We start from the raw sequence: 18,917 nt of genomic DNA on the forward strand, positions 1-18,917 counted from the left end.
CTGTCCTCATGTGTCAGAGGATGTTGTCAAATTAAAGTTCAAAGTTCAAAAGCTTAATCGCCCCCTTGAAACAGAAAATGGCCCAGATAGTTCAGATGCAGCAGTGTATAATACGACTTCACCACGATGAGAACTATAACCCCTTTCCTGTATTCCCTCCTCCTTTGAACACTCCTTTCTTCTTCACCCCTCTCTCCTCACCCCTCACTCTCCTCTCTCCTCACCCCTCACTCTCCTCTCCCTCACCCCTTCTCTCACTCTCCTCTCCCTCACCCCTCTCTCCTCACCCCTCACTCTCCCTCACCCCTCTCTCCTCACCCCTCACGCTCCTCTCCCTCACCCCTCTCTCCTCACCCTTCACTCTCCTCTCCCTTACCCCTCTCTCCTCACCCCTCACTCTCCTCTCACTCACCCCCTCACCCCTCTCTCCTCACCCCTCTCTCTCCTCTCCATCACCCCTCTCTCCTCACCCCTCTCTCTCCTCTCCATCACCCCTCACTCTCCTCTCCCTCACCCCTCTCTCCTCACCCTTCACTCTCCTCTCCTCACCCCTCACTCTCCTCTCCCTTACCCCCTCTCTCCCTCACCCCTCTCTCCTCACCCCTCTCTCTCCTCTCCATCACCCCTCTCTCCTCACCCCCTTCCCCTCCCAGAAGAGGGTAGTGGAGCAGCTGAGGAAGGAGCTGCTGTTGAAGCAGGAGCCGGAGGTCCTCCAGGCCCCCTGCTCTCACATCCTGCCCACCCTGCCCACCAGCCTGCCCTCCCCTGTGCTGCAGCAGGTAGGTCTTCCAGGCGCCCTGCTCTCACACCCTGCCCACCAGCCTGCCCTCCCTGGGCTGCAGCAGGTAGGTCTTCCAGGCCCCCTGCTCTCACACCCTGCCCACCAGCCTGCCTTCCAGCCTGCCCTCCCTGCTCTCACACCCTGCCCACCAGCCTGCCCTCCCTGGGCTGCAGCAGGTAGGTCTTCCAGGCTCCCTGCTCTCACACCCTGCCCACCAGCCTGCCCTCCCTGGGCTGCAGCAGGTAGGTCTTCCAGGCTCCCTGCTCTCACACCCTGCCCACCAGCCTGCCCTCCCCTGTGCTGCAGCAGGTAGGTCTTCCAGGCCCCTGCTCTCACACCCTGCCCTCCCTGCCCACCAGCCTGCCCTCCCTGCTCTCACACCCTGCCCTCCCTGCCCACCAGCCTGCCCTCCCTGCTCTCACACCCTGCCCTCCCTGCCCACCAGCCTGCCCTCCCTGCTCTCACACCCTGCCCTCCCTGCCCACCAGCCTGCCCTCCCTGCTCTCACACCCTGCCCTCCCCTGTGCTGCAGCAGGTTGCCTCTTACCCGCTCACGGATCCAAAACAGACTCACCGCAATCTCCCCATGCTAAAACACACTTTTCTAACATAGTGTATATAGTCAATAGTATTAATATTATTGCCATTCATTCAACTACAATCTGATCATTTATGGTGGCATTGGGTCACACCCTCCCTCCACGTGTCTATGCCACGCTACAACTACCTCTTGCCACCCTCATGCCCCCCCCAGGTGAGAATATCTAGACCCGCCCCTGCCTCCAGTAGTGCTGGCTCTGCTCTGACCAGCAACACAGTCAGACCCTAACCCTGCCTCCAGTAGTGCTGGCTCTGCTCTGACCAGCAACACAGTCAGACCCTAACCCTGCCTCCAGTAGTGCTGGCTCTGCTCTGACCAGCAACACAGTCAGACCCTAACCCTGCCTCCAGTAGTGCTGGCTCTGCTCTGACCAGCAACACAGTCAGACCCTAACCCTGCCTCCAGGGCGTGCCTTATCGGCAGGTCTCCCAGGGCGTTAGATCCGATCTGAGCTAGTCTGCACCAGGCCTCTCTGTTGGCTGGCTGCATAAAGCTGTGACTCAACTGTGAGGTCTGAACTGGGGTCAGCCTGGAAGGCAAGAGAGAGGGAAAGTAGAATGAGCAACTATCTGGAACTTAGAAAGTTACGTATTTTCTTATTGTTTATTTCTCATGTACATAACCCTGACAGCGGCGGACGTTTCATGACAAACTTTTAGAAAACAGCTAAACTGCCCCCCCCCCCCCCCACACACACTTCTAATGAAGAAAATCATGTTGAACGGTCTCCTTTCAGTCCCACCCACAATTGAAAACAAACCGACGCCCTGGCTGTAGATTGGTCCTCCAGGTTTCTCTTTCACTCTCTGTTCCTGCCTGTTGTGATTTCTGATCCCAACACAACTCTCCTGCTAACATGTCCTCTGTCTCCCTGTGTGACCCCTGTGCGACCCCTGTGTGACCTCTGTCTCCCTGTGTGACCTCAGACTCTGACTGTGACACCGGTCCTCACCACTAAGCCTCTACCTCTGCTGCTGAAAGCTGCTGCATCGCCCCCTGCCTCCCTCCCATCCCAGCGCCCCACCATCGCCATGGTCACCGCCATCAGCAACAACAGCAAGCCGGCTGGCACCACAGACTTCCAGAACTCTCCGGTCAACCTTCAGGTGTCCAGCAGGCTGAGTGGTCAGGGTCCTGAGCCAGTCAGGCTGACATCCAAGAACACGGTGATGGTAAGTCACCATCAGCCTTCTCACTGCCATCTCATCCTCCTGTTTCATCTGTTTCATGTTTTCCCTTGGGTATTATTGAGAAGGGGGTAGTGTTTTCTAAAGATTGTTTGTGGTACTTTTCTGTCTTTTTTTAAAATTCAAAGGTGAAAATATTTGACTTCTGTGGTGCACATAGTTTTACAAATGTAAAATGGTTCAAGAAGAGACCGTGTTTGTTGAGAGTGGAGCTGCTTAGAGGCTGTGGTGTTTGTGGTGGCCCAGGGCACCTTGGAGTCAGTGATATTTCCCCTCAGTTAAACCAGCCTGTATGAGATCTTCACAGTCCAGTGTGTTGAGATGCTTCACAGTCCCGAGATCCAGACCTTGCTGTGGTTTTGTCCCAGGTTCAGACCACCACCACCACCACCTTCTCTACCCAGCCTATCAAAGTTCCCCAGTTTGTCCCTCCTCCTAGACTGACGCCTCGACCCACCTATCAACCACAGGTGCGTCCTGGTCAGACCCGCCCCCTAACCCTGATCCCACCAATCAGTGTGCGCGTGGCCAGTCAAGGTGTTTCACACCGTCCCCACTGGAGGGCGATAGTGTACGCAAGCACATGGATGTACTAAAGAGCTTCTGTTAGCTGGGTCCCTCAGCTGTACAGAGGCTGTTTCCCTTGTGCTGCTTTCTGATCCTTTCCTACTGTCGTGATTTGCTTTCCGGTTTAAATAACTTCCTGTCTGTGTGGGTAATGACTTTTCCCTGCTGGTGTTGTGTGTCTTGTCTACTCTTGGTTGTGAAAACTCTTGTTTCTTTTCTGCAGCTTATCGATGTTTTGTGTTCTGGCTGTGTGGAACTGTGGTTTTAACCCTTGGTGTGTAAGCCCTCTGATCTGAGGTGTGAGATCACTGCCCTCTGATCTGAGGTGCGTGATCACTGCCCTCTGATCTGAGGTGTGAGATCACTGCCCTCTGATCTGAGGTGTGTGATCACTGCCCTCTGATCTGAGGTGTGAGATCACTGCCCTCTGATCTGAGGTGTGTGATCACTGCCCTCTGATCTGAGGTGTGTGATCACTGCCCTCTGATCTGAGGTGTGAGATCACTGCCCTCTGATCTGAGGTGTGGGATCACTGCCCTCTGATCTGAGGTGTGTGATCACTGCCCTCTGATCTGAGGTGTGAGATCACTGCCCTCTGATCTGAGGTGTGAGATCACTGCCCTCTGATCTGAGGTGTGTGTGATCACTGCCCTCTGATCTGAGGTGTGTGATCACTGCCCTCTGATCTGAGGTGTGTGATCACTGCCCTCTGATCTGAGGTGTGTGATCACTGCCCTCTGATCTGAGGTGTGAGATCACTGCCCTCTGATCTGAGGTGTGAGATCACTGCCCTCTGATCTGGGGTGTGTGATCACTGCCCTCTGATCTGAGGTGTGTGTGATCACTGCCCTCTGATCTGAGGTGTGTGTGATCACTGCCCTCTGATCTGAGGTGTGTGATCACTGCCCTCTGATCTGAGGTGTGAGATCACTGCCCTCTGATCTGAGGTGTGAGATCACTGCCCTCTGATCTGAGGTGTGTGTGATCACTGCCCTCTGATCTGAGGTGTGTGGTCACTGCCCTCTGATCTGAGGTGTGAGATCACTGCCCTCTGATCTGAGGTGTGTGGTCACTGCCCACTGATCTGAGGTGTGTGGTCACTGCCCACTGATCTGAGGTGTGTGGTCACTGCCCTCTGATCTGAGGTGTGAGATCACTGCCCTCTGATCTGAGGTGTGAGATCACTGCCCTCTGATCTGAGGTGTGAGATCACTGCCCTCTGATCTGAGGTGTGTGGTCACTGCCCACTGATCTGAGGTGTGAGGTCACTGCCCTCTGATCTGAGATGTGTGATCACTGCCCTCTGATCTGAGGTGTGTGGTCACTGCCCTCTGATCTGAGGTGTGTGGTCACTGCCCTCTGATCTGAGGTGTGAGATCACTGCCCTCTGATCTGAGGTGTGAGATCACTGCCCTCTGATCTGAGGTGTGTGGTCACTGCCCTCTGATCTGAGGTGTGAGATCACTGCCCTCTGATCTGAGGTGTGTGGTCACTGCCCACTGATCTGAGGTGTGTGGTCACTGCCCACTGATCTGAGGTGTGTGGTCACTGCCCACTGATCTGAGGTGTGTGGTCACTGCCCACTGATCTGAGGTGTGAGATCACTGCCCTCTGATCTGAGGTGTGAGATCACTGCCCACTGATCTGAGGAATGCCACTGGGAGCTCGGGGTGATTGTAATCCTTCGGGGGTCCATCTTTGTACCAGACTGGGTGGGTAGGTTTTCACGGGCTCACAGTACACTGTCAGGGTGGAGTATGTGGATTGCCCTCTCCTTTACTTCCAACATGGTAACTATCAGCTGAGAGACAGGGAAGTGATCCTTCTCCAGGATCTCACAGCCCACACTGGCATTCCTCACCAGGAGCTGCCTGACCTGTGTCCTGACCTGTGTCCTGACCTGTGTCCTGACCTGTGTCCTGACCTGTGTCCTGTGTCCTGACCTGTGTCCTGACCTGTGTCCTGACCTGTGACCTGTGACCTGACCTGTGTCCTGACCTGTGACCTGTGACCTGACCTGTGTCCTGACCTGTGTCCTGACCTGTGACCTGTGTCCTAACCTGTGACCTGACCTGTTTGAGGACCCCCGGCCTCACTCCCTCCTGCCCCCCCCCCAGGTCCGCCCGAAACCTGCCGCCCCCAACAACGTCCCCATCGCCCCTGCCCCGCCCCCCCCCATGATGGCAGCCCCCCAGCTGCTGCAACGGCCGCTGATGCTGGCCCCCTCGCTGGCCCCCTCGCTGGCCCCCTCGTTGGCCCCCTCCGCTGGTCCGGTGCACCAGGTCCGCATCGTCAACGGCCAGCCCTGCGCCGCTGCCACCGCCCACACTCAGCCGGCAGCGCCCGTGGCGGGCATCGTCATCGCTACACCGGCCTCCTCCGCCCGCCTGGCCACGCCCACCCACACGTTGCAGGTCAGCGGCTTGCCCTCAGACCACAAGGTCCGGACCACGGTGGGTGGTCACTCTGTTTTATTGTGCTGTGTTGTCTGTAGGGTTTTCATTTTTAATGTATACATTTTTGGTTTTATATGTATTGCTGTATCCATTTGGAGGGGTTTAAATGTGTTAATATGTACATTTGTGTGGCGTTAAGTGTTCTGTACCTTGTAGATGCTCTGTAGTCCTCTGCTGGATGAATATGATGTAGCATGTCCTGTTCAGTTGTCTGAGAGTTTCTGTGTTCCCCAGACTGTTAAGACTCAGCTGGGCCCAGAACAGAGGCTGCAGGTCAGCCCCACCTCTGCCACCCCCCCTCTCTCTTCTGCGGCCAGGCCACGCAGAGAAGACAGCCTGCAGGTCAGAACCGAGAGGGAAAAACACTTTTCTTTCAACTTGTTTACTTTCAAATGTTGTTTATTTTGTACGGTTCTGTGCAGTCTGCAAGTCAAACAAAGAAGTTGTTTTAATAAGTTGTCAATTCTGTTCCTAGAAAATAGCCTTCATGGTGTCCCTGGGACTTGTCACTCATGACCACCTCGAAGGTAAATGTCAGTTTCTCTACAGATGTTTGTCTTGCTGTGTGACTGTCAGGATGATAACCAGGTCACTGCTGTGTGACTGTCAGGATGATAGCCAGGTCACTGCTGCTGTGTGACTGTCAGGATGATAACCAGGTCACTGCTGTGTGACTGTCAGGATGATAGCCAGGTCACTGCTGTTGTGTGTCAGGATGATAGCCAGGTCACTGCTGCTGTGACTGTCAGGATGATAGCCAGGTCACTGCTGTTTTGTGTCAGGCTGATAGCCAGGTCACTGCTGTGTGACTGTCAGGATTATAACCAGGTCACTGCTGTGTGACTGTCAGGATGATAGCCAGGTCACTGCTGTGTGACTGTCAGGATGATAACCAGGTCACTGCTGTGTGACTGTCAGGATGATAACCAGGTCACTGCTGCTGTGTGACTGTCAGGATGATAACCAGGTCACTGCTGTGTGTCAGGATGATAACCAGGTCACTGCTGCTGTGTGACTGTCAGGATGATAGCCAGGTCACTGCTGCTGTGTGACTGTCAGGATGATAACCAGGTCACTGCTGCTGTGTCAGGATGATAACCAGGTTACTGCTGTGTGACTGTCAGGATGATAACCAGGTCACTGCTGTGTGACTGTCAGGATGATAACCAGGTCACTGCTGTGTGACTGTCAGGATGATAGCCAGGTCACTGCTGTGTGACTGTCAGGATGATAACCAGGTCACTGCTGTGTGACTGTCAGGATGATAGCCTGGTCACTGCTGTGTGACTGTCAGGATGATAACCAGGTCACTGCTGTGTGACTGTCAGGATGATAGCCAGGTCACTGCTGTTGTGTGTCAGGATGATAGCCAGGTCACTGCTGCTGTGACTGTCAGGATGATAGCCAGGTCACTGCTGTTTTGTGTCAGGCTGATAGCCAGGTCACTGCTGTGTGACTGTCAGGATTATAACCAGGTCACTGCTGTGTGACTGTCAGGATGATAGCCAGGTCACTGCTGTGTGACTGTCAGGATGATAACCAGGTCACTGCTGTGTGACTGTCAGGATGATAGCCAGGTCACTGCTGCTGTGACTGTCAGGATGATAGCCAGGTCACTGCTGTTTTGTGTCAGGCTGATAGCCAGGTCACTGCTGTGTGACTGTCAGGATTATAACCAGGTCACTGCTGTGTGACTGTCAGGATGATAGCCAGGTCACTGCTGTGTGACTGTCAGGATGATAACCAGGTCACTGCTGTGTGACTGTCAGGATGATAACCAGGTCACTGCTGCTGTGTGACTGTCAGGATGATAACCAGGTCACTGCTGTGTGTCAGGATGATAACCAGGTCACTGCTGTGTGACTGTCAGGATGATAGCCAGGTCACTGCTGTGTGACTGTCAGGATGATAGCCAGGTCACTGCTGTGTGACTGTCAGGATGATAGCCAGGTCACTGCTGCTGTGTGACTGTCAGGATGATAGCCAGGTCACTGCTGCTGTGACTGTCAGGATGATAGCCAGGTCACTGCTGCTGTGTGACTGTCAGGATGATAGCCAAGTCACTTGTGTGTCAGGATGATAGCCAGGTCACTGCTGTGTGACTGTCAGGATGATAGCCTGGTCACTGCTGTGTGACTGTCAGGATGATAACCAGGTCACTGCTGTGTGACTGTCAGGATGATAGCCAGGTCACTGCTGTTGTGTGTCAGGATGATAGCCAGGTCACTGCTGCTGTGACTGTCAGGATGATAGCCAGGTCACTGCTGTTTTGTGTCAGGCTGATAGCCAGGTCACTGCTGTGTGACTGTCAGGATTATAACCAGGTCACTGCTGTGTGACTGTCAGGATGATAGCCAGGTCACTGCTGTGTGACTGTCAGGATGATAACCAGGTCACTGCTGTGTGACTGTCAGGATGATAGCCAGGTCACTGCTGCTGTGACTGTCAGGATGATAGCCAGGTCACTGCTGTTTTGTGTCAGGCTGATAGCCAGGTCACTGCTGTGTGACTGTCAGGATTATAACCAGGTCACTGCTGTGTGACTGTCAGGATGATAGCCAGGTCACTGCTGTGTGACTGTCAGGATGATAACCAGGTCACTGCTGTGTGACTGTCAGGATGATAACCAGGTCACTGCTGCTGTGTGACTGTCAGGATGATAACCAGGTCACTGCTGTGTGTCAGGATGATAACCAGGTCACTGCTGTGTGACTGTCAGGATGATAGCCAGGTCACTGCTGTGTGACTGTCAGGATGATAGCCAGGTCACTGCTGTGTGACTGTCAGGATGATAGCCAGGTCACTGCTGCTGTGTGACTGTCAGGATGATAGCCAGGTCACTGCTGTGTGACTGTCAGGATGATAGCCAGGTCACTGCTGCTGTGTGACTGTCAGGATGATAGCCAAGTCACTTGTGTGTCAGGATGATAGCCAGGTCACTGCTGCTGTTTGTCAGGCTGATAGCCAGGTCACTGCTGTGGTGTCAGGATGATAACCTGGTCACTGCTGTGTGACTGTCAGGATGATAGCCTGGTCACTGCTGTTGTGTGTCAGGATGATAGCCAGGTCACTGCTGTTGTGTGTCAGGATGATAGCCAGGTCACTGCTGTTGTGTGTCAGGATGATGGCCAGGTCACTGCTGTTGTGTGTCAGGAATGATAGCCAGGTCACTGCTGCTCTGTCAGGATGATAGCCAGGTCACTGCTGCTCTGTCAGGATGATAGCCAGGTCACTGCTTCTCTTTCAGGATGATAGCCAGGTCACTGCTGCTCTGTCAGGATGATAGCCAGGTCACTGCTGCTCTGTCAGGATGATAGCCAGGTCACTGCTGTTGTGTGTCAGGAATGATAGCCAGGTCACTGCTGCTCTGTCAGGATGATAGCCAGGTCACTGCTGCTCTGTCAGGATGATAGCCAGGTCACTGCTGCTCTGTCAGGATTATAGCTAGGTCACTGCTGTTGTGTGTGTGTGTGTCAGGATGATAGCCAGGTCACTGCTGTTGTGTGTGTGTGTGTGTGTATGTGTGTCAAGATGATAGCCAGGTCACTGCTGTGTGACTGTCAGGATGATAGCCAGGTCACTGCTGTGTGACTGTCAGGATGATAGCCAGGTCACTGCTGCTGTGTGTCAGGATGATAGCCAGGTCACTGCTGTTGTGTGTCAGGATGATAGCCAGGTCACTGCTGGGTGAGTGTCAGGATGATAGCCAAGTCACTGCTGTTTTCAGGATGATGGCCGGTCACTGCTTTTGTGTGTCAGGATGATAGCCAGGTCACTGCTTTTGTGTCAGGATGATAGCCAGGTCACTGCTGTGTGTCAGGATGATAGACAGGTCACTGCTGTTGTGTGTCAGGATGATAGCCAGGTCACTGCTGTTGTGTGTCAGGATGATAGCCAGGTCACTGCTGCTCTGTGTCAGGATGATGGCCAGGTCACTGCTGTTGTGTGTCAGGAATGATAGCCAGGTCACTGCTGCTCTGTCAGGATGATAGCCAGGTCACTGCTGCTCTGTCAGGATGATAGCCAGGTCACTGCTTCTCTTTCAGGATGATAGCCAGGTCACTGCTGCTCTGTCAGGATGATAGCCAGGTCACTGCTGCTCTGTCAGGATGATAGCCATGTCACTGCTGTTGTGTGTGTGTGTGTGTGTATGTGTGTCAAGATGATAGCCAGGTCACTGCTGTGTGACTGTCAGGATGATAGCCAGGTCACTGCTGTGTGACTGTCAGGATGATAGCCAGGTCACTGCTGCTGTGTGTCAGGATGATAGCCAGGTCACTGCTGTTGTGTGTCAGGATGATAGCCAGGTCACTGCTGGGTGAGTGTCAGGATGATAGCCAAGTCACTGCTGTTTTCAGGATGATGGCCGGTCACTGCTTTTGTGTGTCAGGATGATAGCCAGGTCACTGCTGCTCTGTCAGGATGATAGCCAGGTCACTGCTGCTCTGTCAGGATGATAGCCAGGTCACTGCTTCTCTTTCAGGATGATAGCCAGGTCACTGCTGCTCTGTCAGGATGATAGCCAGGTCACTGCTGCTCTGTCAGGATGATAGCCAGGTCACTGCTGTTGTGTGTCAGGAATGATAGCCAGGTCACTGCTGCTCTGTCAGGATGATAGCCAGGTCACTGCTGCTCTGTCAGGATGATAGCCAGGTCACTGCTGCTCTGTCAGGATTATAGCTAGGTCACTGCTGTTGTGTGTGTGTGTGTCAGGATGATAGCCAGGTCACTGCTGTTGTGTGTGTGTGTGTGTATGTGTGTCAAGATGATAGCCAGGTCACTGCTGTTGTGTGTGTGTGTGTGTGTGTGTATGTGTGTCAGGATGATAGCCAGTTCACTGTTGTGTGTCAAGATGATAGCCAGGTCACTGCTGCTCTGTCAGGATGATAGCCAGGTCACTGCTGCTCTGTGTCAGGATGATGGCCAAGTCACTGCTGTTGTGTGTCAGGAATGATAGCCAGGTCACTGTTGTGTGTCAGGATGATAGCCAGGTCACTGCTGTTGTGTGTCAGGATGATAGCCAGGTCACTGCTGCTCTGTCAGGATGATAGCCAGGTCACTGCTGCTCCGTCAGGATGATAGCCAGGTCACTGCTGCTCCGTCAAGATGATAGCCAGGTCACTGCTGCTCCGTCAGGATGATAGCCAGGTCACTGCTGTTGTGTGGTTACAGAGATCCAGAGCAGGAGACAAGAGCGCAAGAGGAGAACCACAGCCAACCCCGTTTACAGCGGAGCAGTGTTTGAGCCTGAGGTAGATACACTCCTCATCTCACCCTCCTCACCTAACCTCACCACCTCCTCATGTCTTCTCTGTCTGTCCCTGTTATATCAATATTCACCCGCGTGTGTGTGTGTGTGTCTGTTGTCACAGAGGAAGAAGAGTGCAGTGACCTACCTGAACACTCCTCTCCACCAGGGGACCAGGAAGAGAGGTCAGTTCAAACCTCAGACATCACTGACTGCACACCTGCACACACACCTGTTCCAGCAGCCTGGGGCCCTGTGCAGTGCCTGTGTAGACTATAGACATGGCCTAGATAGGGTTCCTTTGTATGTACTTGAAATGTTAATGGTGGGAACTGCTATGACAGTATAACATGTACACACAAACCTTTCTGCTGATGGCTCTTGTCTCTGGTTCTGAATCCTGTCACTGTTCTAAGCATTCAGCCGATGGTCTAACTTCTTGCTTTGCTCTCAGTTTCATCCTTTAGTATATGATTGTCAGATTTGTTCATACAGACAAGTTGGTTTGAGATATGCTCTTTGTGCCTACATCACCTGTTTATTTACTTGCGCACAATTAAAAACCTTGCTAATATGACTGATCAAAATTCTAAATCCCTGTGCATTTAACAAAAAGCAGTGCAAAAGCAGGGTTCAGGTATGATAACATCTGACAAGTCTGGTTTTCTTCTGAATGACCTCACTGGGTGTGATGATGACTTCCTGGTCCAGAAGGATGGACTGGTTCTCCTCCTCTCTCCTCCTCTCTCCTCCTCCAGACCTCCTGCTGCTTTTGTGTCTCTGCTCCCTGGCCAGCATGTGGCGCTCTTTCTGCACTAACTCTGCTCTCTGTGCTTTTCCAACATCTCCTCCCCCCTTTAATCACCACCCCACCCACCTACCCCACGCTAGCCAACGAGGACTCCCTCTCCAAGGTATGTCGGTTAGACGACTCGTCTGTCTGTTTTTTTTCCCCCCTTTTCCATCTTTCTTTTTCTTTTGTCGTCTTGTCTCATGTCACCCAGGTCGCCCTCCTAAACACAGCAGTGTTCCTGAGCTGGCTGTCCAGCCCCCAGCCTCTCCCTCCATCCGCCACGCTGCTGAGCGGCCAGACGCAGCCCTCCCCCTCCCTGTCCACCCTCACCCTCTCCCCCTCCCCAGCCCCTGCTCTGGGGACGTAAGTAGCAGCTGGAGACAGCAGACACACCCTGGACTACCCAGGCCCCCCCCTTCCCCCTTACTGACCCTCGCCCCCCTCCCCCCCGTTAGGTCACCGGTTCTGAACACGGGCAGTAAAGACGTTGACTATCGGGGAAGTCCGATTGGCCTGTCATTCATATATTTTCTACACAATGCCCTCGCCACACACTTACCTGTCTTCCCATTGTATGATTCATCATCCCATCTTTTTGTTTCTGATGCAGTCTTACAAAGTGAAGTCTTCCTCTCCCTGTGCCCTTGCAGGAGAATAGAACATCTTGATAAGTGACCTTTGTGGAAAACTAGCTTTTTTCTGAAAGAACAAGATCATTCTGAATCGTGTAAAACATTTATTTCAAATTATCCAAAACATTTTACCTTGGTCTGTCAACAGCATCTTTCAGATAGACCTTTACCCTCATAACCTCAAGTAGTTAAGCTGATCTTTAAAACTATAATCTATATACTATATAACATCCATAAAATAAAATACAAAATCCAGAAGTAAACGAGCATCCGCCACTGCCCTGCCTCTCCTCATCTGATTGGACAGGCCCAGACAGGGCAGAGGAACTGATTGGTGCAATTCTTCCTGACAGGGAGACATCCATGAGGACTACTGCACTGTCTGCAGACGCAGCGGCCAGTTACTCATGTGTGACACGTGTTCGCGTGTCTTTCACCTGGACTGCCTGGACCCACCACTGAAAACCATTCCTAAAGGCATGTGGATCTGTCCCAAATGTCAAGACCAGGTAAACACAGCGCCCTACCGAGCCCTGCCTGTAGGGGGCGGGCCCAGACGCCCAGGGTGTCAGACGTGGAGAAGCAAGGACAGCCTTACCAAACGGGAGGAATGTCACAGTGTCAGTGGCAGATGCTAAGTGGGTACTAAGATGATCTCCCACTTGTCCCCTTAGATGGTCCATCAGGTATCCTTAATGTCAACATTAGGACAAGGCAGCTCCTTCCTTTGTAAGCTCCTACATTATTCAGCATTGTTTTACAGTATGTCCCATCTGTCTTGTTAGTGAAGGGAATCACTTTCATTTGACTCCATTGTATGTCCATCCTGACCTCACCCAGCGGTGACCACAGGTATGTTGTCCTGGGCAACCCTGTGCTCAAGCCCTGATGTCTCAGACACAGTGTAAATCACACTTGTCCCCTCCTCAGATCCTGAAGAAAGAAGAAGCTATCCCCTGGCCGGGAACGCTGGCTATCGTCCATTCCTACATCGCTTACAAAGAAGGTAAGAAGAAAAAGAATGCACGGCTTCTAGCGAGCGCTGACGTTCCACAGGGAGGAGAGACGTGAGGATAAAGTGTTGTGTTGGTCGTCCTCACAGCTAAGGAGGAGGATAAAGTGTTGTGTTGGTCGTCCTCACAGCTAAGGAGGAGGATAAAGTGTTGTGTTGGTCGTCCTCACAGCTAAGGAGGAGGATAAAGTGTTGTGTTGGTGGTCTTCACAGCTAAGGAGGAGGATAAAGTGTTGTGTTGGTCGTCCTCACAGCTAAGGAGGAGGATAAAGTGTTGTGTTGTTCGTCCTCACAGCTAAGGAGGAGGATAAAGTGTTGTGTTGGTGGTCCTCACAGCTAAGGAGGAGGATAAAGTGTTGTGTTGGTCGTCCTCACAGCTAAGGAGGAGGAGAAGCAGAAGCTGCTGAAGTGGAGTGCAGAGCTGAAGCTGGAGAGAGAGCAGCTGGAACTGAGAGTCAAGACACTCAGCAGCTCCATCACGGTGAGACACCTCGTCACGTAGTAACCCCTGACAACACTAGTAACCCCTGACAACACTAGTAACCCCTGACAACACTAGTAACCCCTGACAACTCCTGGCCGGTGAGTCATCTCTCTAACCCTAAAAAGTCAGATGATATTGTGGGAGTCCTCTGATGCAGATAATGAAGGATTACTTAAAAAATACATGTTTTTGTAAGTTTTTAGGGAAACGTAATATTGCAACGTTGGGCCTAGTTGGGAGCATCATTTCAGCATTTGCTCTCAAACTGTCAAGACAAATACACAAAACAACTAATGGTTCATTTGGAGTGTGGATTGCTTACATAGCATTATAACAGTACATTTCATTAATAATAAAGGGCAAACAAGCAAAGTCCAGAAGAAAAAAAAAAACAGTTGACTATATTTCACTGCTAACACAGAAATTACATTGATTTAGAATAATTCAAATCTGGTTTAAACTGAAAATTATAACAAATAACCCATTTCTAAAATGTGAATCATCAAATACATTATATTTCTGTAAGTATTGACCCTGTATCTGAACATTCGAGAAGTGTAATGTCTCCATGTAGTGTGCAAGGTGCACGTGCTATTTTAGCTACCATTTTTACCCAACGTTGTAAAATTACAAAAACAAAACAAGCTGAAAATCAAATGTGATGCACGAATTCCACAATAACTTAGTATTTACATGAACTACATATTTTAACAATCACCCCCAAAATTATTTTCATGAAATGTACTTACTTCAATGTTGATATATCCAGTGAAATAAAACAAGGAGATTCGCTTCCAGGAAAGTTTGCTGGTGGAATATGGAGATAGAAAGCTGACAAAAGTATCTGAATTTGAATATGAAAGATATGAAATATTTGTGTGTCAAATTTAATAAAACTGAAATATTTTGCTGTTGAATATATCAAATCTGAATTATTTTGTTCCAGAAATTCAGATTATTGAAATTCAGATTGCGGGAATTCAGATTATTGAAATTCAGACTGCGGAAATTCAGATTGCTCAAATTCAGACTTTGTCTGAACTAGGCCAAAGGTGAGACGATTTCAGAACGACCACATTACCTCGGAACAAAAGCTTGAGAGTTGCTCGTTGGAGGAAGAGTATGGAGCAAGTGCTTATGAAACTTGTAAAAACCTGTGTCTTCTCCCCCGCCAAAATCGGCAGTTACTGTTACCAAGTGAGTTGAGACAGTTGGAGGGCGGCGGAGACCGATTGAAGATGCAGAACTGGCAACGCTGTAGCCTATATATTTATGTTTCTCTGCTCCGTTGTTCTCTTTTCTGTGTTCGAGTTCTTATATGATATATTCAACAGCAAAATATTTAAGTTTTATGAAATTCAACACACAAATATTTCAGATCTTTCATATTCAAATTCAGATACTTTTGTCAGCTTTCTAGCTCCATAGTGGAATGAGTTCATGGCCTTATGGCCAGATCTATATACATATCTAGTATCCAATGGCATTGCAAGGCAAGACAATAAGACCCAATGGCTACGTAAATGTGGTCTTAAAAAAATAAATAAACACATTGTAATTTTACAACAAGGGGTCTTACAGGGCTAAACACACAGGTTACGTCCACCAGGGCTGGGTGATATATCAAATATTGGCGATAATATCGCAATAATTTTGACAAGGATGTAAAATGTGAAAATATTGTGAATATCGAATATTTCAAATTCAAGCATACTTTCCCAAAGAATGTGCCGAACGTCCAATATTACGTCCCCTTTTCGTCTTGTCGTATATTCCCGTGCAAGAGACGTGAGGTGGGGCAAGGTCTTTTCATTTATTTTTACTGCTTAAATTTGCACTACACATTTTGTAATTTTGTAACAATAGCTGTTCTATCTAAATAGATTTTGTTGTTTTATAATGGGGGCAAAAAAATAATATGTAAAAGCAAAAGCAAAAATATCGATATATATATATCATAAATATTTTGACAATATTGAGATTTCAATTTTTTTTTATATATATGTTTAACATGCAAATCATCAGAGCACTGCCTGAAAAAGTGCAGCATGCGAACTTACGTAGAAGACAAGTGGGAAACGGTGCAACAGAAATCGAAAACTAGGCTGTTGTCCAAAATAAAATGCAGATGGTTAGACCTAATAAGGATAATCTAAAATTTTTGTAGAACATTTCTTTAGTTCAGCAATGGTGACACAAGCAGGAATCAGATCTCAGAAAAAAAAAACGTAGTCAACCAAGAGCACATCGACCAAACAATCGACTAGTCGACTGAGAGGGGACATCCCTAATATCGCCCGGCCCTAACATCTGCTGGTGTGCATGTGGAATACGTAATAAGTATGTTTCTCAATAGACAACCTTCACAAGATACTTGGTCGATCTTGTGTTCTATTTCTCAATAGACAGCCTTCACTTGGTGGACCATGTGTTCTGTGCTCTGGTAAATCAACCCTGTTCTTTTATTCCTGACAGAAATGCATGGAGACCAAAAACACCATCCTGGCTCGGCAGAAAGACATGCACGGCTCGCTGGAGAAAGTCCGACACCTGCTCCGACTCATCCAGGCCTTCAGCTTCTCTCAAACCCTGGAGGAAGAAAGCATCCATGTCAGCACAGAAGGCCTGGCCAGGGCAAAACTGCTGCCCTCCCAACAAACTTCAGAAGGGCTCCCCTCTGGGGCTCTGGTGGAGGCCACAAGCCGGTCTGTGGACGAGCCCAAGGATGAGATGGCAGAGGCATCCCCACAGAACGGCTGTGAGGATGAAGCAACAGTGAGGGAGCATACAGAACCAGGGGAGGCAGAACCAGAGCAGGCAGAACCAGGGGAGGCAGAACCAGAGCAGGCAGAATCAGGGGTGGCAGAACCAGAGCAGGCAGAACCAAAGGAGATAGAACCAGAGCAGGCAGAATCAGGGGTGGCAGAACCAGAGCAGGCAGAACCAAAGGAGATAGAACCAGAGCAGGCAGAATCAGGGGTGGCAGAACCAGAGCAGGCAGAACCAGGAAAGATGGAACCAGAGCAGGCAGAACCAGGGGTGGCAGAACCAGAGCAAGCAGAACCAGGAAAGATGGAACCAGAGCAGGCAGAACCAGGGGTGGCAGAACCAGAGCAGGCAGAACCAGAGCAGGCAAAACCAAAGCAGGCAGAACCAGGGGTGGCAGAACCAGGGGAGGTGAAACCAGGGGAGACAGAGACTGTAGCCGCAGCAGGTAGCACCCAGGCTGCTGTTCACACCAGTGCCCAGCAAGGGGCACCCCCAGCAGGGGGCAGCGTTCCAGCAGACTCTGCAGCAGCAGCAGCCAGATGTGGTGTTGAGCCAGATGCATGGGTCGCCACCACAGAGGAGGTCCTGGAGGCCCCGTCTGATGCTCCGGGCCTGGTCAGTCTCCAGGACCCCTCCCTGGCCACCACCAACGGCCACGCCAGCACCACCCCTGACCTGGCCAGCACCACCCCTCACCTGGCCAGCACCACCCCTGACCTGGCCAGCACCACCCCTCACCTGGCCAGCACCACCCCTGACCTGGCCAGCACCACCCCTCACCTGGCCAGCACCACCCCTCACCTGGCCAGCACCACCCCTGACCTGGCCAGCACCACCCCTCACCTGGCCAGCACCACCCCTCACCTGGCCAGCACCACCCCTGACCTGGCCAACACCACCCCTCACCTGGCCAGCAGCACCCCTGACCTGGCCAGCACCACCCCTGACCTGGCCAGCACCACCCCTCACCTGGCCAGCACCACCCCTGACCTGGCCAGCACCACCCCTGACCTGGCCAGCACCACCCCTCACCTGGCCAGCACCACCCCTCACCTGGCCAGCACCACCCCTCACCTGGCCAGCAGCACCCCTGACCTGGCCAGCACCACCCCTCACCTGGCCAGCACCACCCCTCACCTGGCCAGCACCACCCCTCACCTGGCCAGCAGCACCCCTGACCTGGCCAGCAGCACCCCTCACCTGGCCAGCACCACCCCTCACCTGGCCAGCACCACCCCTCACCTGGCCAGCAGCACCCCTGACCTGGCCAGCACCCACAGCAGCAACAGGGACCACGGCCTGAACACCACCAACACCACCTCAGAGAACAACAGTCCCAACAGCTCAGAGCAGGGTGCTGCAGAGGACAGCATAGAGCAGGGTGCTGCAGAGGACAGCATAGAGCAGGTTGCTGCAGAGGACAGCTCAGAGCAGAACACTAACCACAGCCTCAGCAACAACACCAACAAACCCTCAGAACCATCCCAGCGTTCGTTGCCAGCGATTTTCAACAGTTTGGACCATAAAGAGTGATGCTCAGAGTCTCCTGAACTGAGGACAGCCCCTCACCCAGAACATGACTCTGTTTGCACCGTGAACAGGTGCTGCTCAAGTTGCCAACATATATAAATGTTAATTGTTTGCGATGTATCGTCAGACTCTGTTAACGGTGGATGGCCAGCCCTGTCGGATGTGTCTGGATGTTGTGATGTTTCTCCGTCACCGTGGTGATGGTATGGCGTGTGTACCGGTGTCATGCCACTTTAGAAAAGTTTAGTTTTAAAAGGGAGATTTGAAATCTATAACAACACACCAGTGTGTGCCTGCATCAGTTCCCCTCAACTCTCCAGGGTTACTTGGGTTATCTCCTGTTCCCGGGGGAGCAGGACAGGGATTTCCAAAGACCACACGCTCAACCGGTGACGCTTTTTTTCCAGCATTCCACGAAAAGAAACTGAAACCAAAAGCTTGGCAGAATTGCAGGAGACAGATCTAACAGTCGACCTCTAACAGCATCAGTATTTGTCCAGTGGGAAACATCCGAGGTGTTCCGTCTCCGAGCTGGGAAACGAGGGAGCCTTCAATCCCCTTCCACCTTCCTCCCCCCCGACCAGCTCATCCAGTAAATATGACTGATAACTATCGGACCCACTAACACAGCACCTCAGGCAAACAGGGAAAGCAGAGTGGCTGTGTGACGTGTTAGGTTAACCTCTAACAGTGCTGACTGATGGGGGGGGGGGGGGGGGGGCTAAGATAAACAAAGGCTTTGGAGACGATCGTCATCATCCAAAAGAGGAGAGGTGAACTTGGCCGCCCCTGGCAGCCAGATGCTGTTGGTCCAGTGACGTGATCCAGTTTCATTTGTCAGTGTGTCAACTGAGCAC

The 18,917-nt window shown here is 51.5% G+C and overlaps 1 protein-coding gene across 8 annotated transcripts in view; it reads left to right on the forward strand.

Moving 5' to 3' along the window:
- phf21ab (PHD finger protein 21Ab) overlaps positions 1-18,781 on the forward strand; it is a 34,569-nt gene extending 15,788 nt beyond the window's left edge. For 3 of the 8 annotated variants that reach the window (XM_047034716.1, XM_047034717.1, XM_047034718.1), the window contains 13 exons: positions 654-779; positions 2,309-2,554; positions 2,938-3,039; positions 5,254-5,589; positions 5,827-5,934; positions 6,068-6,119; positions 10,765-10,844; positions 10,965-11,025; positions 11,845-11,996; positions 12,619-12,774; positions 13,196-13,271; positions 13,655-13,758; positions 16,237-18,781. In XM_047034716.1, the coding sequence (XP_046890672.1) occupies positions 654-779; positions 2,309-2,554; positions 2,938-3,039; positions 5,254-5,589; positions 5,827-5,934; positions 6,068-6,119; positions 10,765-10,844; positions 10,965-11,025; positions 11,845-11,996; positions 12,619-12,774; positions 13,196-13,271; positions 13,655-13,758; positions 16,237-18,063 (3,426 nt within the window). In that variant the 3' untranslated portion in view covers positions 18,064-18,781. The remainder of the gene's footprint in view (positions 1-653; positions 780-2,308; positions 2,555-2,937; positions 3,040-5,253; positions 5,590-5,826; positions 5,935-6,067; positions 6,120-10,764; positions 10,845-10,964; positions 11,026-11,844; positions 11,997-12,618; positions 12,775-13,195; positions 13,272-13,654; positions 13,759-16,236) is intronic. The other 5 variants (XM_047034719.1, XM_047034724.1, XM_047034722.1 and 2 more) reach the window with 4 other exon arrangements.
- Positions 18,782-18,917: the final 136 nt, after the last annotated feature.

Source organism: Hypomesus transpacificus, chromosome 14, assembly GCF_021917145.1.
Source record: "Hypomesus transpacificus isolate Combined female chromosome 14, fHypTra1, whole genome shotgun sequence".
Taxonomy (NCBI): Eukaryota; Metazoa; Chordata; class Actinopteri; order Osmeriformes; family Osmeridae; genus Hypomesus; species Hypomesus transpacificus.